The sequence below is a fragment of the Perca fluviatilis genome, chromosome 2, assembly GCF_010015445.1.
Source record: "Perca fluviatilis chromosome 2, GENO_Pfluv_1.0, whole genome shotgun sequence".
Classification (NCBI taxonomy): Eukaryota; Metazoa; Chordata; class Actinopteri; order Perciformes; family Percidae; genus Perca; species Perca fluviatilis.
This window is the reverse complement of record NC_053113.1, coordinates 35798858-35812820: the sequence shown is the minus strand read 5'-3', so window position 1 is coordinate 35812820 and position 13963 is coordinate 35798858. Positions and strand designations below refer to the sequence as shown.

The following is a 13963-nucleotide window of genomic DNA, read 5'->3' as shown; positions in this document are numbered from 1 at the left end:
AACACATTTACCAATATGGTGCAGTAAGACCGACGAATGACATGAATGCCACAACAACTGATGTCAAACATCTTTAATGCTCCCTGGTAAAACAGCGCGACCTGACCCTGTTCAGTCAAAATGGGTTTTAGCTGTGCGTTACTGTGGCCACTCAGGCAGAGGAAGCAGCCATGCGCTGTCATGAGGCAGAGAACAGCCTTTCACAGATATATCCCTGTGCCCCACTAATGGTGGATGTTGTGAAGGAATCTCCAGTGGGAGTAGATCTATACACAAATCACCAGTATGCCATTGAGAATACAGTGGATGATTACAGTTTTTTTTTAAACAAATTGCCCTGTGTTTCTAATAATGACCCATTAAAAAAGAGTGCAAATAGTGCTTTACAAAATGTATACAGAATGCTACTAAATGTTTATGGTGTATAATTTGTAACTAAAAACTCCCTATTCTACAAAATGTCTTTAGCTTGAGAGAGACAAGATGCCAAAAACAAGCTGTAGGGAATTGTAAGCAGCACGAAAGTCTACCAGGGTTTGGATGAGTAAAATATAAATATTAGCTTACTAGCTTACTACATTGTAAGCATTTTGAACACAACCATGAACATGAATCCACTGAAACTGCTTCAAATTATAGCTTTACAATGATAACTAAATATTTGGTAGCATTTAAGACACCTTAGAACAATGAAGGTAATCGTTTTTAGATAGCAGTAGTTGTGCTTCTTCCAGATGTTGTGCTATCATTGTATAGGTGCATAGACAGCCTGACTCTCTACACTGGCAGACCGTTTCATTTGCTTCAGAGGGCCTGTCATCTGCCTATGCACTCTATGACATCTATGGAAAAGATGCACAATGGGGTTCATGACACATCCGGCTTCTGCTGGCAAAGAGAGCAAGACGGCTTTCAGGAAGTGGAAGTCAATGAGTCATACTGAGAGGAGATCCTTCAGGGAGGAGCGTGAGCGAGATGGTAAAAAAGAACCAAGACAGACAAGATGCCAAACATACAGCGTACACAAAGTCAAGTTTACTTCAAAAATCTGACACTGCATTACATACAAATTTTGTTTGGATATAGTATTTTCAGTCTGCTGCTTTGGGTTGACCAAGTGGTACACTGAGCTTAAAATACAACCTTTATGTATTCACATGGTGTGTCGTTCAGGTCCGTTATGGCTCCGTAGCAGAGGTTTTTGTAAAAATAGGCTAACGATTGTGTCACATAGTAGAGGAATTACCGTATAGTACAGGAGAAGCTTGCAGGCAGTTTCGACTTACATGAGCTGTTTAGGTTTAATTACTAATGTTAACTAGCATTTTAGTTAGCAATAATTAGCCTGCGCCTATGTTATCTCCTTACATATACCTACGCTCTCCGTCTCTGCAAGATTGGGAATGATTGAGATTTCTCTTGGCACAGCTACCAGAAGACTTACAACTTTCAGACAGGATGCTCACGTCACATTTACGTTGTCTCTCTCAGTTGGAGGCTGCGCAGTAACGCTCAGCGCTCACCGGAAAAGTGCTTCTAATATCCTTCACTGGTCTCCGTCCAGAGCAACGGGATCTGTTGGTCCAGTTTATATACAGTCTATGAATTCACCTAGTGGGTATTGACGGACGGCGGAGCACGCAGCAGACACGCAGCGGAGCCGGTCCGCAGCCGTTATGCATTCAGTGGAAATCCGGAGTAACCTTGCACATCTTCTGTCCTTCACCCCTTTTATCTTCTCACTCTGCATTGTGCACTATCTTAACTACTTGTTAAGTGGTAGTAGCCAATATTTAAAGGGCACAATCAACACCGCCTTTAAATACTGAAATCCAAAGAACGGATCTAAGAGACATTGTTTAATTCATTCAATTTAAGATTTAGGGCGATTCAACTAAGAAAGTAGTAGCTAGTGCAGCTAGTGGGGGCACCAAACAACACACGATCATGTCCAAGAGTCATCTGTTCAGTCAGCCCAACAAGGTGCAGAGCGGTTGCACATATGGAACTGAAATTATAATAATAATAATAATAATAATAATAATAATAATAATAATAATAATAATAATAATAATAATAATGTTTGTGGTACAAATATTTGGAAAATGAATTTTGAAAAAGCCTACTTGAGCTTTCTAATATAATCTTGAGTATTTCATACATTTATAAGAATTTTCTGTGTTTTCTTTCAAATTTGAAAAGTCCAATTTCCTTCATAATGCTAACCCTACTGTTTGCCTTTGTAGAGCTGCAGACAGACGTGCAATGTGCTTCAACGGTAGGGCATAATGTGTGGGAGGTTTAAGCTATCCCAGTTCCTGCACTACTGGACAGGCACACCAACCAACCAGTGGGAGTTGCTAGTGCAGCGAAAAGGACGGAAATCATCCCCAGCTTTCCAACTACGAACAGACTGGGTTTTGTTGGAATGCACAAAAAGCAGAAGATACAACAGCTGGGAATTAAATCCCAGGTTGTGCATATCTTTCTGAAGTTGGGCTTGAGGGATGTTTGAGTTTATAATTCACTGTCACAGCTGTCAGTTACTGTAGCCAAATTTGGCAAATGTGGAACTGAGGTGTGTTAACCATGCAGTGTGACAGCCTAAGCGATCAGTCAGTCAAACATAAGACACCCTCATATTATCACACAGAGTGAGACAGCCACCCTGCAGAAAACCATTATTAGGTCTATACCCAATGCTTGTAACTAAAGGTGAGGGCTGACCAGCACACTACAGTTCAGTGAAGACAAAATTGCCTCATGCCAGCGTCAAACCTGGGCCTAGATGTTCTATCCATAAATATCATACACAGTAAAAGTGACAAGTCAACCCCCATCACGGTCCAATGCCAAAACCCACTGTGCTTGAGTTTATGCCAAGAATGCAAACAGAGCTTGAGGTTACAGGGAATGAATGGCTTGCAACAGCGGCCCCCCTGCTCCCTATATAACACAGGAAAACCCTGCCATAAGCCTTTCCAGGCACTGGAATAGCAAATCCTTATGACCTCTCAATCTGGCACCGGGTTAAAAGCTAGCCAACTGTTCCAAACATAGGTAAACCTGAGGCCCAACAATAGGCTTGAGCACCTTGGAAATCGGGTTTCAAGAGGGACTACACAGGGTGAATGCAGAGTAGTCAGAAAACACCCCAGAAATGGGGAACGTGGTGGTGTGCCGGACCAAGGGCACTGTTACCAAGCCTAACAATATCCAAACAGCCTTTAGCATTTCAGAACACATCTGATCCACCGCCAGCACTCTACCACTGAGGAGTTAACTGTAGTACTCCACTGACCTCCGACTCAGAGATGGATTCTAATCCCCTCCAATCTTCCAGCTACACCTCCTTTCTCTTTGGTTCAGGTATTCTGCTAAGTGCTCCGTTTAACTCTGGATGAAATTGCCTGTTAATGTTAGCAATTCAGTGCCCTCAATGAAAACCCCATAAATTGCCCTTTATAGCCTCTCAAAATTCCTTCCCACACCCAAACTTTAGTGGCTACATCTGATTGGTTGGGGACGTCTGTGTGTGAAAAGGGATGAGGTCTGTGGTAGATAGTCTGAATCTCTCTGTGTGTTACACCCTGTGGGTGTCCATGTGTATGAGAGGAAATGCACGGCTAAATACATTCCAGTTATCGGTTACCTTCACTTCAGTTTGAAGGAAACTGGCTGTCAAAAATTAAAAAATATGAATGTCACAATGCCATCGGTTACAAGGCCGGGAACAGCAGCGATATTTCTCCATGTACTACAAAGTGCAAGCAGCATGGCAAATGTCGGTACGAGGTGGTGTAACGTCCTTAACATTACTCATTTAGTATTCATTGGGATCAATCACCACAGGCCTGCAAGTGCTGTCCAGATAAACAAAGGTGAAGGTGGACGTTAAGATCTCGGCTTGCACTGTGTCACAATTATCACCCTGGTATAATATTCAATTTTGAATGAAAATAATCTTTAAATCTTGTTCACTGTGTGAAAAGATAACTACAGCAATAACGATAAATTTGATTATACAAAGAGCTTTAAAAAAAATAAATGTTTTTTTAATGTTCAACATGCTATGGAAACAGTTCGTCATGACCCATGCACTTGCCACCTGCCATGTGCCATGTAGGTTTCTTGCTATCTTTGGACATATCTGTTACATAATTTTAGATTACTCTGCATGAGTGAGGATTACATGAGGTTAATTCCCTTGCCCAATGATATCACTTTCTAAATGTTTCTTTTCATTCTAGTTCTCTAAAAATCCTAACACTGTGGGATGTACTAAAATATGATCAGGTTGAGAATAATGTGACACTCCCGGTAGCTGGGGGATATAATAGATTTATTTTTAAAAGTGTTGAATATTATATATTATCATCTTTCATGAGTAGGGGGAAATATCTTTGAATAAGAGTTAGCAGTTTGAACGCAAAATGCGAGGGCCATCTGTGCATGATTTCGTATCAAATACCCAAAACGCACAGCTATCATTAAAATCAGACAGAAAATGTTAAATGGTTAATGGGTTAAAACATACTTGAGTGACTGTTTAGAGTACTTCTGCTGGCTGCCAAAGAGTATAGCTTATCTGTAGGAATCACTGACACCCTTTGAAAGTGGATCCTGCACATTGAATGGATAAGAAACAGCTATATGTAGCGGCTATTGCTTCTCTGGAGATAGTGCCTTCTTACTGTGATCTAATTAGAGATAAAAAAAATAACTGATGTTTTTTTTTACTGAATGAGTGTCGCTTCACTTTTTTTTTTTTTTTTATATTACTATTAAGGCATGTCATGACTTTGTGTGAAACAGAGGTATCTCTAAGTTTCCAGGCAATGACTAAGCCAATAGAGAAGTATAACGTTAGAGGAGCGGGTGACACACTATGGTGACTGCTTAAAAAGAAAGCCTGGGGCGTAACAATCTGAATATCTCCTTGCTGTGTGCATGGTGATGCATCCTACAGTGTTTTATTAATGAATGCACCATGATGTGCATGGATGCATGCAAAGACACACACTGCTTTTCTTCACACTCCACAAAAGAAGTCTAGGGCTAAATCCTAGCCAACAGCATATTGCTTTCTTACGGTAAGATGAGGCATGCACTCATTTTTCTTAAAATCAGACATACTGTATCATGTGTTAAGAAGACTCATCGGTAACTATTGTAAATCGGGTCACAGTTCCTTCCAGCATGGATCAGTGACATGATCGTAAGCTCATTTCCTCTTTCGGGGGGACACGGCCAAAGGCTGTGATGACTTGGTTTGGGTCACAGGACTCCTGTTTTTCCCTGCTTCTCTCACACCCAAATAAAATATGCAAAGAAAGGGAGCCAGGAATTGCTCTCAGTCAATAACAGCCTAAGCAAAAAGGGGGAAATCCTTCTTTATTGCAAGTGAATCGGTGTAAAGAGAAAAAGGTGGTACATTTTGCAAAGTGCACCAAGCATTTATAGCTGAAGGCGACCGGTCAAATCAGATCGAATGAGAACCAAAATGAAAACAGGCACGTTGGAAATGGCCCCAAGTTGCTTTCACCAATGTCAAGAGAAGATGGTAGCCTGAACAAACAAGACAATTATACCTAGCAGATAATTGATACTTTGACAAAGTCTCCCAACACCCTGTCACATGTTCCTTTTGTCCCACAGAGCAAATGCTTCAAAGTGGAGAGAGGCCCTATAATGCCTAAAGTATTGCCAATCTAGGGTTACACGTCCACAGGGATCCTGTATTCACAGTGCTGGCCTCTTTTCATAGAATGACAAGGACACGCTGTTCTAATTTCCTGATAGCTCTGAGATCTTAGCACGACTTGACAAATTTGCAGACATACTGTAGTACGAAGGCACTGGAATTGCAAATCTTCGCAATCGCAATGTGTCTGAAGCAGGTTCTCAGTACTTACTGTAGTAACAAGATACACAACAAGCTCGTCTCCGAGGCCTCAGTGCTGTGTTTAACCCGTTTCGCACTCTTAAATTAAACCTGATTAGTAATATAATAACTCAAACCTCACAGGAAAGGCATAAGGATGGATGCTACCACCACCACAAAAGCTAATCACTGAGAAAAACAACCACTAAGCCCCACAGCCTGTGCCTCTTCTGTGAGCAAACCCTCAGGAAAGGAGGTTTAGGACTCCACAGCGCTTCACAGGGTCACGTGCATGTGTAATGTCATCTTTTTAGGGTCCTTAGGCAATGCAGCTCCTCTCAACCCTCTCAGACCTGGATCTGTCTGATCCACTCCCCATCACTAGTGGAGTCACGTAGTCCTGGTTGGAACAAAACCACAGTCTCTCTCTCTCTCTCTCTCTCTTTCCCTAATACTGGATGAAAACCTTAGCATCTATGAGATTTTAAAAAATTATGTGCAAGAGATATGGGATCTTTAAAACTACAATCTGATCTATAGGGAATGGGTATTTCACAAATTCTATTGTGCATGAAGGCAATCCAAACCCAAATATATCAAGCGCACCAAAACTAGCCTGAAATTTAACTTTGCACACAATACACAGACTTATACAGGATTTAAGGGATGATAACTTTCAAATCCACAACCTATTATGACCGTACAACGCTTGTCGTCTATGTGACAACACATAATCTCTCTCATCAGGGTTCACCCTCTCCTTCATTCGCTGTCTTGTCAGCTGCTCATATTGTTCGCATTCTTCTAAAATATTAGAAAAAGTGTGAGTACGCCCTAAATCATTTAATTCCCATTCAAGTTAGTGGAGCGCTAAACCGGAAGTAGCCGCTCTGGCCAGCAGAGGTCTGCAGTGTCCCTGCTCTATGGGCCGCACAATGCGGAAGTAGTGCCAATCATATGGGTCATTTTTGGCTCCATGATGGCTTTATGTGACACTGAGCAACTCTCAAAGGAATGAACGGGGCTCCGCCTCGAACGCTGTATCCAATTCTTATAACACATCCATGCCCAAATCACAACGGGTCTACCCAACTATAGGTTTGAAAGCACCCATCCCCTTATATGTGATTTACTGCTTGACACTCAAAGACAAAGGCATGTTAAGCAATGTCTGCAAAAGCTAATGACAGTATAATCCCTCCTGCTGCTTTGCTTCATAAGCAAATATTACTGGTGCCCACACCAACACGCTTTCCATGATCAATTTAATCAAACGCTTAATTGAGTTTTGCATTACTGGTCTAATGAAGCACCAAGCCATGACCATACATATTGTATATGTTTTGTTAAAAGGATTAACCAACTCCCAGAAGAATTAAATTGACAATAATTATCAGTTAGTCTAATCGTTTGAGTCATATATTAATCGAAAATGACAAACATTTGCTTGGTTTTAGCTTCTCAAATGTGAGTATTTGATTATTTTCTCTATTTTATATGATTGTAAAAGGAATACCTTTTGGTTTTGCTGCTAGTTGACAAAAGAAGAATTGAAGAAATAAATGAGAAATTGTGTTCTGTCATTTTACAGACTACTTGATCACTCAACCAATGGAGAAAATATTACATTATTATACAGTGCTAAGCATAAGTGAATACATCCATGCTAAAGTTGACTAAAAAGAGGAATATTTCATCCATTTCATGGATCCAGGATACTATGCATCCTGATAAAGTTCCCTTGGCCTTTGGAATTAAAATAACCCCCCCACATCATCACATACCCTTCACCATACCTATAGATTGGCATGGTTTTATTTCAGTTAGCCCAATAACTGGTTTGATTTGCATTGAGAGATGATCTTATGGAAAGTACACCATGCCAATCTCTTGGTATGGTGAAGGGTATGTGATGATGTGGGGCTATTTTAATTCGAGAGGCCAAGGGAACTTGATCAGGATGCATAGTATCCTGGATCCATGAAATAACTGGCCTTTAAAAATAAAAATCTGCCTGCCTCTATGGGAATTTAACATAGGGTTGTACTTACTTATGCCCCCTGTATTTTAAGGAAGAAAATGTATTTATTTACGATACATTATTCATTCACAAAGAAAATTGGTGTCCTTAAAGGTTGGATTTTTCCTCATTTTTTTTATTTAAGGCATTAAGATCAATTTCCAAAAGTTGATTTTTTTATTCCTCTTTTTAGTCAACTTTAGCATGGGTGTATTCACTTATGCTTAGCACTGTATAACATTGCTCGTCAATGAAAATGAACATTAGTAGGAGCCCTATATGTACATTATTTCCAGTGTGGCCTCTCTGCAAGCTATGACAATGGCCAGAGACAAACTGTAAAGGTCTTTGCACTAGGGGAGGGGGGGGGGGGGTATTGATTCTTAGATGCCAAGACATGTCATGATGCAGAAAATTCTATTTTGGTGGACCTCCTAAATAAATTGTAAATATGGGAAACACAATGTGCACACACTGTTCTAAAATAATCCCTTTCAAGTTAGAGCGGTTGGACGAGCAACCATTTCTTTTGGCAGAGTTGATTTTCATCGTCATGGAGTTAAGTCAGACGTAAAGAAGTCTGGAGCTGTTGTTAGTCGGCCTGGAGTCAGCAATGCTTCCATCTTGCTTTGTAAATGGAGCAGCGTGGAGCTACGTCATCATTCCCACATGATCTAAGTGGTGATGTAACACAGGCTAAGTGAAACAATCCTACAGTCAACTAGAGAGACACATTTTGCTGTTGAAGAGAGAGCCATATGGTGAGATGAAGATTGCAATTCATTCATCATATCCCACCGGTTGAGGACATTGGAAACTCAGCTCTTATGTCACCCAGTTTTGCTTCACTTCTCTCACTTTGATTTCTGGAGGCTATATTTCATTTTCTGTCAGAAATATTCCAGTTATCAGTTTGAAGAGGATCAATTAATAATTATGTCAAGAGGCTCAACAGGCCCATTCAGCATGCAGCAGGCAGAGAGGAAAGGAAGAGGAAGAGGGTTAATCCCTCCCAAATCTCAGTTCAGACATAAATACTGCAACTATACTTTATAATCTATTAAAAAAAATTCAGTTTTCTTTGATTTACATTTAACTCCCAAAAGTGACATATTAATAAAAGTACTATGTCTGACATCTGTGCAGCGCCAAACACTACAAAAGTATATTCAATAGAGGAATACAAAACAAATATTTTTATTTTAGCTTTAGTGATGGCACCAGGGCTCAACGCTAACTTTTTAAAGGTCCCATGGTATGAAAATTTCATTTTGAGGTTTTTTAATATGAGTTCCCCCAGCCTGCCTATGGTCCCCCAGTGGCTAGAAATGGTGATAGGTGTAAACCGAGCCCTGGGTATCCTGCTCTGCCTTTGAGAAAATGAAAGCTCAGATGGACCGATCTGGAATCTTCTCCTTATGAGGTCATAAGGAGCAAGGTTACCTCCCCTTTCTCTGCTTTGCCCGCCAAGAGAATTTGGCCCACCCATGAGAGAGAGACATCATGGTTTCAAACGAGAAAAGTGGCAGTTGGTCAAGGCCACACCCCCACCCTCCACCTTGCCCCCCCCCCTCTCCTCCTCAATAGCTAAAGACACAGAAATGGCACATACTAAGGAAAGCTCATTGTGGGACTGGCTCTAGTGGATGTAATTCTGCACCAAGGTTGAATTTCGGGAAAGAGACTTCAGATATAGTATTAGGGGACCACTAAGGTCTATGTAAAAGCATCCAAAGAGCACCATTACATGTCATGGGACCTTTAAGTGGTTGCCGGCTTGGCAACTTATGGTTGCCCAAATTGACAATACGGTTGCCATGTTTTAAACTGCCTATATTTGGAGCAATTGATTTCTTATGTAACTATACCACACATTTTAATAACGAAACAATGAGATAATGGCTTGCAATATAATTTCCCATCCCTGTCAAAGAGGGGTGCAACGGACAACAGAACTCACGGATCGGATCACGGTTTTGAGTCACAGATTGGATCAATTTTTGGGTCAGCAGCAAAAAAGGGGGGGATTTAACAGATTATTAAAAATGTAATAATAACTTTTAACAATAATTACTTCTTTCACCAGTAAATTGCCGTTAAAAGAGAAAAACAGATGAGAAAAGGGTATTTCACAATAACTTTGAATGCACCACGAGGTTCACCAGTTTTAAGCTTTTTAAACATAACATTTAGTCCTGTCCGTTTTGTTTTTCTGACAGTGACCAGTGCTAGTTTGTGTCTTTTAGCTCATAGCTTTAGCGGCAGACTGTTGTATGTCCCGCTGTTGGAATCCTCTATAATGAAATACAGTCACACTACACTGTTTAGCTGTCAGCATTTTAACTGTGTTAAATCCAGATGCTACTGTAGCTAATGGTGTTAGCTGCTGCCAAGTGTAACGTGTTATTAGTGTTAACTAGCGTGACATGCAGCGATGCTTCTGTTGCCTCTAACGTCCTTTTTGGAACATCAGAGAGCAGCGCAGACATTTAGGTGGCACCGTAATGAGGCACCGAAATCCGCGTTGCTATTCCGTCCGGTAGATACCGGGATTTTTACATACGCCGTTAACGTGAACAGAAAATGGCTTTGCCTGTAGCTATCTTTTCACAGCAAATGTGCGTGTGTGGAAAGCGGTCTCACAACAGCTGAAATATTGTGTTGGGCAGGAACGTAGTGTTTAAACTTTACGGAGACATCCAAATAAAATATTGACTTCTTTTTAAATAAGATTTTCCAGTTTTGTAGGTTTTGATTTGTTTGCATCTATTAAGAAAAACACAAATACTGAACAGGTGGTTCCCAAAGAGGACAACCAGAGGCCACAAAAATGGTTGCCAATTGACTCAATCTGGTTGCCAAGGGCAACCGTTACTGTCGAGCCCTGGGCAGATGAGTTATGAGAGAAGTGATCAGTCTATTACAGTGAAAGGTCAGAATCATGCAGTCCTATCTCTTTTATATCCACATGCATAAATGTATCATGGTAAACTCTGCATCGTCCACTTTCAGCAGTACATAATTGTTCATGTAAGGTAATGCTTGTCAGGCTATCAAATAGAATTCAAACCAAAACCCCAAATACCCTTTCCTAATTACGTTGTACAATAGAGAGAGTTAAACCGATTGGTCGGCTGTGGTCGGCTGGGCTGCTATATCAACCAAAATTAGGTTATTGCAGATAAGGTCAATAAGTAATGAGAAACTACAGTACAGAAATGCCAAAGATTTGGGCTTTTAGCAACTGTGTCATCATTACATTGTTTGTCCAAGTCTGATACGTTTATTACAAAATGTCACAATGCTTGAAACAATGATAAGCTAAATAAGGGATCCTAAAAATGTAATGTTTATGTAAAAATCTATATTTTCAAATATCGATATCGGCCTCAAACATCTCGTATGGAATCGATGGCTAAATGATATCGCCAAATAACTGTATTAACAAGATCCTTCATTTGGAGTGTCTCTAGTTGTAGAATTTTTGTGCAAATTTCATAGTTTCAGATGTTCTGTGCAAAAAAAAAAAGAAAAAAGATGTTCTCTCTCAAGCAGAATAGAGAATTTTCAGAGCTCATCCAAGGCTTCCATTAAATTAACAGGTTGCCTTTAATTTTTAAGTGTTTAGTGTAATTGGTGGTAACATAACAACATAACACATTTTGAATCAAGAGTGAAGACCTTTCTTTTTGAGGTTGCCTTTCTTTAAAAAAAATTTCATTTTTTATACTAGAGTTGCATTGTTGAAACTGTATGACAATCTATATATAAGCATATAAAGAGAATTAAAAAGTAAGACCTGTGGGACCAGCCCGTTGTGGGAACGGCATGGATTGCGGGTGTATTACGTGTATAGAACAACGGCTTATACATTGTCCCATACTAGCAGCCTGAAATCTCGTATTTTATCTGCTTTTATATTTAACTGTTTTTAACTGCTCTTTAATGTTTAATTTCTTGTACTGCACTGTAACTTCTATTCTCGTATTTTATCTGTTTTTAATAATTGTTTTAATCGTTTTTAACTGCCCTTTAATGTTTTATGTAAAGCACTTTGAATTGCCCTGTTGCTGAAATGTGCTACACAAATAAAGCTGCCTTGCCTTGCCTTGCCTAGTGTGTCAAATACATCAGAATATATGCTTAAATTAAATTATGGCTCAATGAGACCGACTCCCATCATTAGGGTCTTACAAATAGACATTTCTACATACAATGTTTCAATAAACCCAAGGGAAATTGCATTAACATGAGAATGCAGTGAGGTCTCCACTCCATGTGTGCTTTCCTCTCCTGCCTTAGGAACACCCCTGCACATATTGGATTGAACATAAAGGATTAACAGGCTATCCCACGAAACCCTGAGCCTGAGTGTAGCTGAGAGTACTACACCAACCGTACTGTAATCGCCTAACATGTCAAATTACTGATTGAATAAAAAATGGGCGTGCAAAGGCTATTCAAAATGTCACTGTCGTCACAAAACTCCCTCTTTTAGATTTACATAACGACACATTTGACCAACTTAGAGGATCTCATTTCAAAGCCTTTATCGTGGCATCGGATTACATAACAGATGATTCATAGACAGAAGTTGTGCTTGCTTTGCATCAGTGTGCCAGAGAGACCAACTAAACCCACATTGTCATCCTTCATGTACTGTATATGTAAGCGAGCATGCATTGTCAACCCCTCCTTTAATGCCATAACACCTGTACACATTGCCAGGTGCACTTCAAATTGCCATGTTTTATTTTGCACAATGTACCTTTAACTGAGAGAACGTGACTCAACCCAGAAGGCTGTGTGTGTGTGTGTGTGTGTGTGTGTGTGTGTGTGTGTGTGTGTGTGTGTGTGTGTGTGTGTGTGTGTATGTGTGTGTGTTTGTTTTTGTGTGTCTACAAATACAAGGAGCCCAGCATCACTTCCCATCAACAACATACTCGTCCCAGCCAAGCTGATACCAACGGCCGACAACAACACGATCATAAACGGGGGACAAATGAAATACCCATGGCACATTTCCATTCACATAACGCACACAGTAATGCTAATGCAATTTTAAAACCCTATCCTTCATTAGCATCATGTTTTATTTAATGTTCAATACCGCTAAGTCAGCGTACAGGCTGGTAACGCAACGAGTACGCGTTATATAGCCCGCTAAGAGTGTCTCCAGAGAAAAATGGTACCCTCACATTAGCAGCAAGCTAGTCTTTACTTTAAAAAAAAAAAATACATTAACCTGCTAGCGAGTAACGTAATTAGCAGCAGTCGCAGTACCGTTAACGTTACCGTTGCACCTGCTGAACGGAGTGCCTGCGGGCGAAGGAGGGAGGAGGAGAAAGAAGACCAAGAGGCGAGAGGATGCCTGCCGTCCTGTCCACTATTAAAGGGTGGTGAGATAAACAGAAAGAGAAACATTTCCATCTTAGGTGCTGAATGTAAAAGTGTCTTACCTGTGTAGCCCACAAGAAGCAGGGCTAGAAAAATATCCCTTAACTGGACCATCGCAACTCCCGAGTAACGTTAAACGTCGTAACGTTAGCTAACGTTTTATCTCCGCTCGGTCCCTACGGTGTTGCCCTCGGGTTTCCTGCCTTATCTCAGCAACTGTTCATCTTAAACTATATTTGTTAAAGCTGGTCGGTGATAACTGTCAGTGGCAGCGTCGTTGATGACAAGCAGCGGCCGGAGATTAGCAGTGATGAGCGCCAGTGCACTGTTCAAAGTCTGACTGACAAGCAGAGCCTTCTCACACACGTGGATTAATCCGCGGAATAAAGTACCTCCTGTTAAATAGTGCGCGGGTCTCAAAGGAAACCAGTGTCACGGGGAAATCCCAAAAATGCAGTCCGCATTATGCGGTATTATTATATCTGTTTAAATAGACCAAAGAATATATACTATAACAAATAATGATATTGAAATAATTAACCTTCAAGCTAAAAATATTTAGGCCTATTCATTTTAAGGTGTTTTCTGTGATTAAAAACAACATTTGATATGCTTTATGTTGTCAACACTACATAATGGAAAAATTTATTATTAATTTATTT

At 40.3% G+C, this 13963-nt stretch overlaps 1 protein-coding gene across 14 annotated transcripts in view; it reads right to left on the bottom strand.

The window, feature by feature from the left end:
- ncam1b (neural cell adhesion molecule 1b) overlaps window positions 1–13657 on the bottom strand; it is an 82301-nt gene extending 68644 nt beyond the window's left edge. For 10 of the 14 annotated variants that reach the window (XM_039823324.1, XM_039823337.1, XM_039823341.1 and 7 more), the window contains exon 1: window positions 13364–13657. In XM_039823324.1, coding sequence (XP_039679258.1) covers window positions 13364–13415 — 52 coding nt within the window. In that variant the 5' untranslated portion in view covers window positions 13416–13657. The remainder of the gene's footprint in view (window positions 1–13363) is intronic. The other 4 variants (XM_039823414.1, XM_039823421.1, XM_039823397.1 and 1 more) reach the window with 3 other exon arrangements.
- Between the last annotated feature and the right edge of the window lie 306 nt (window positions 13658–13963).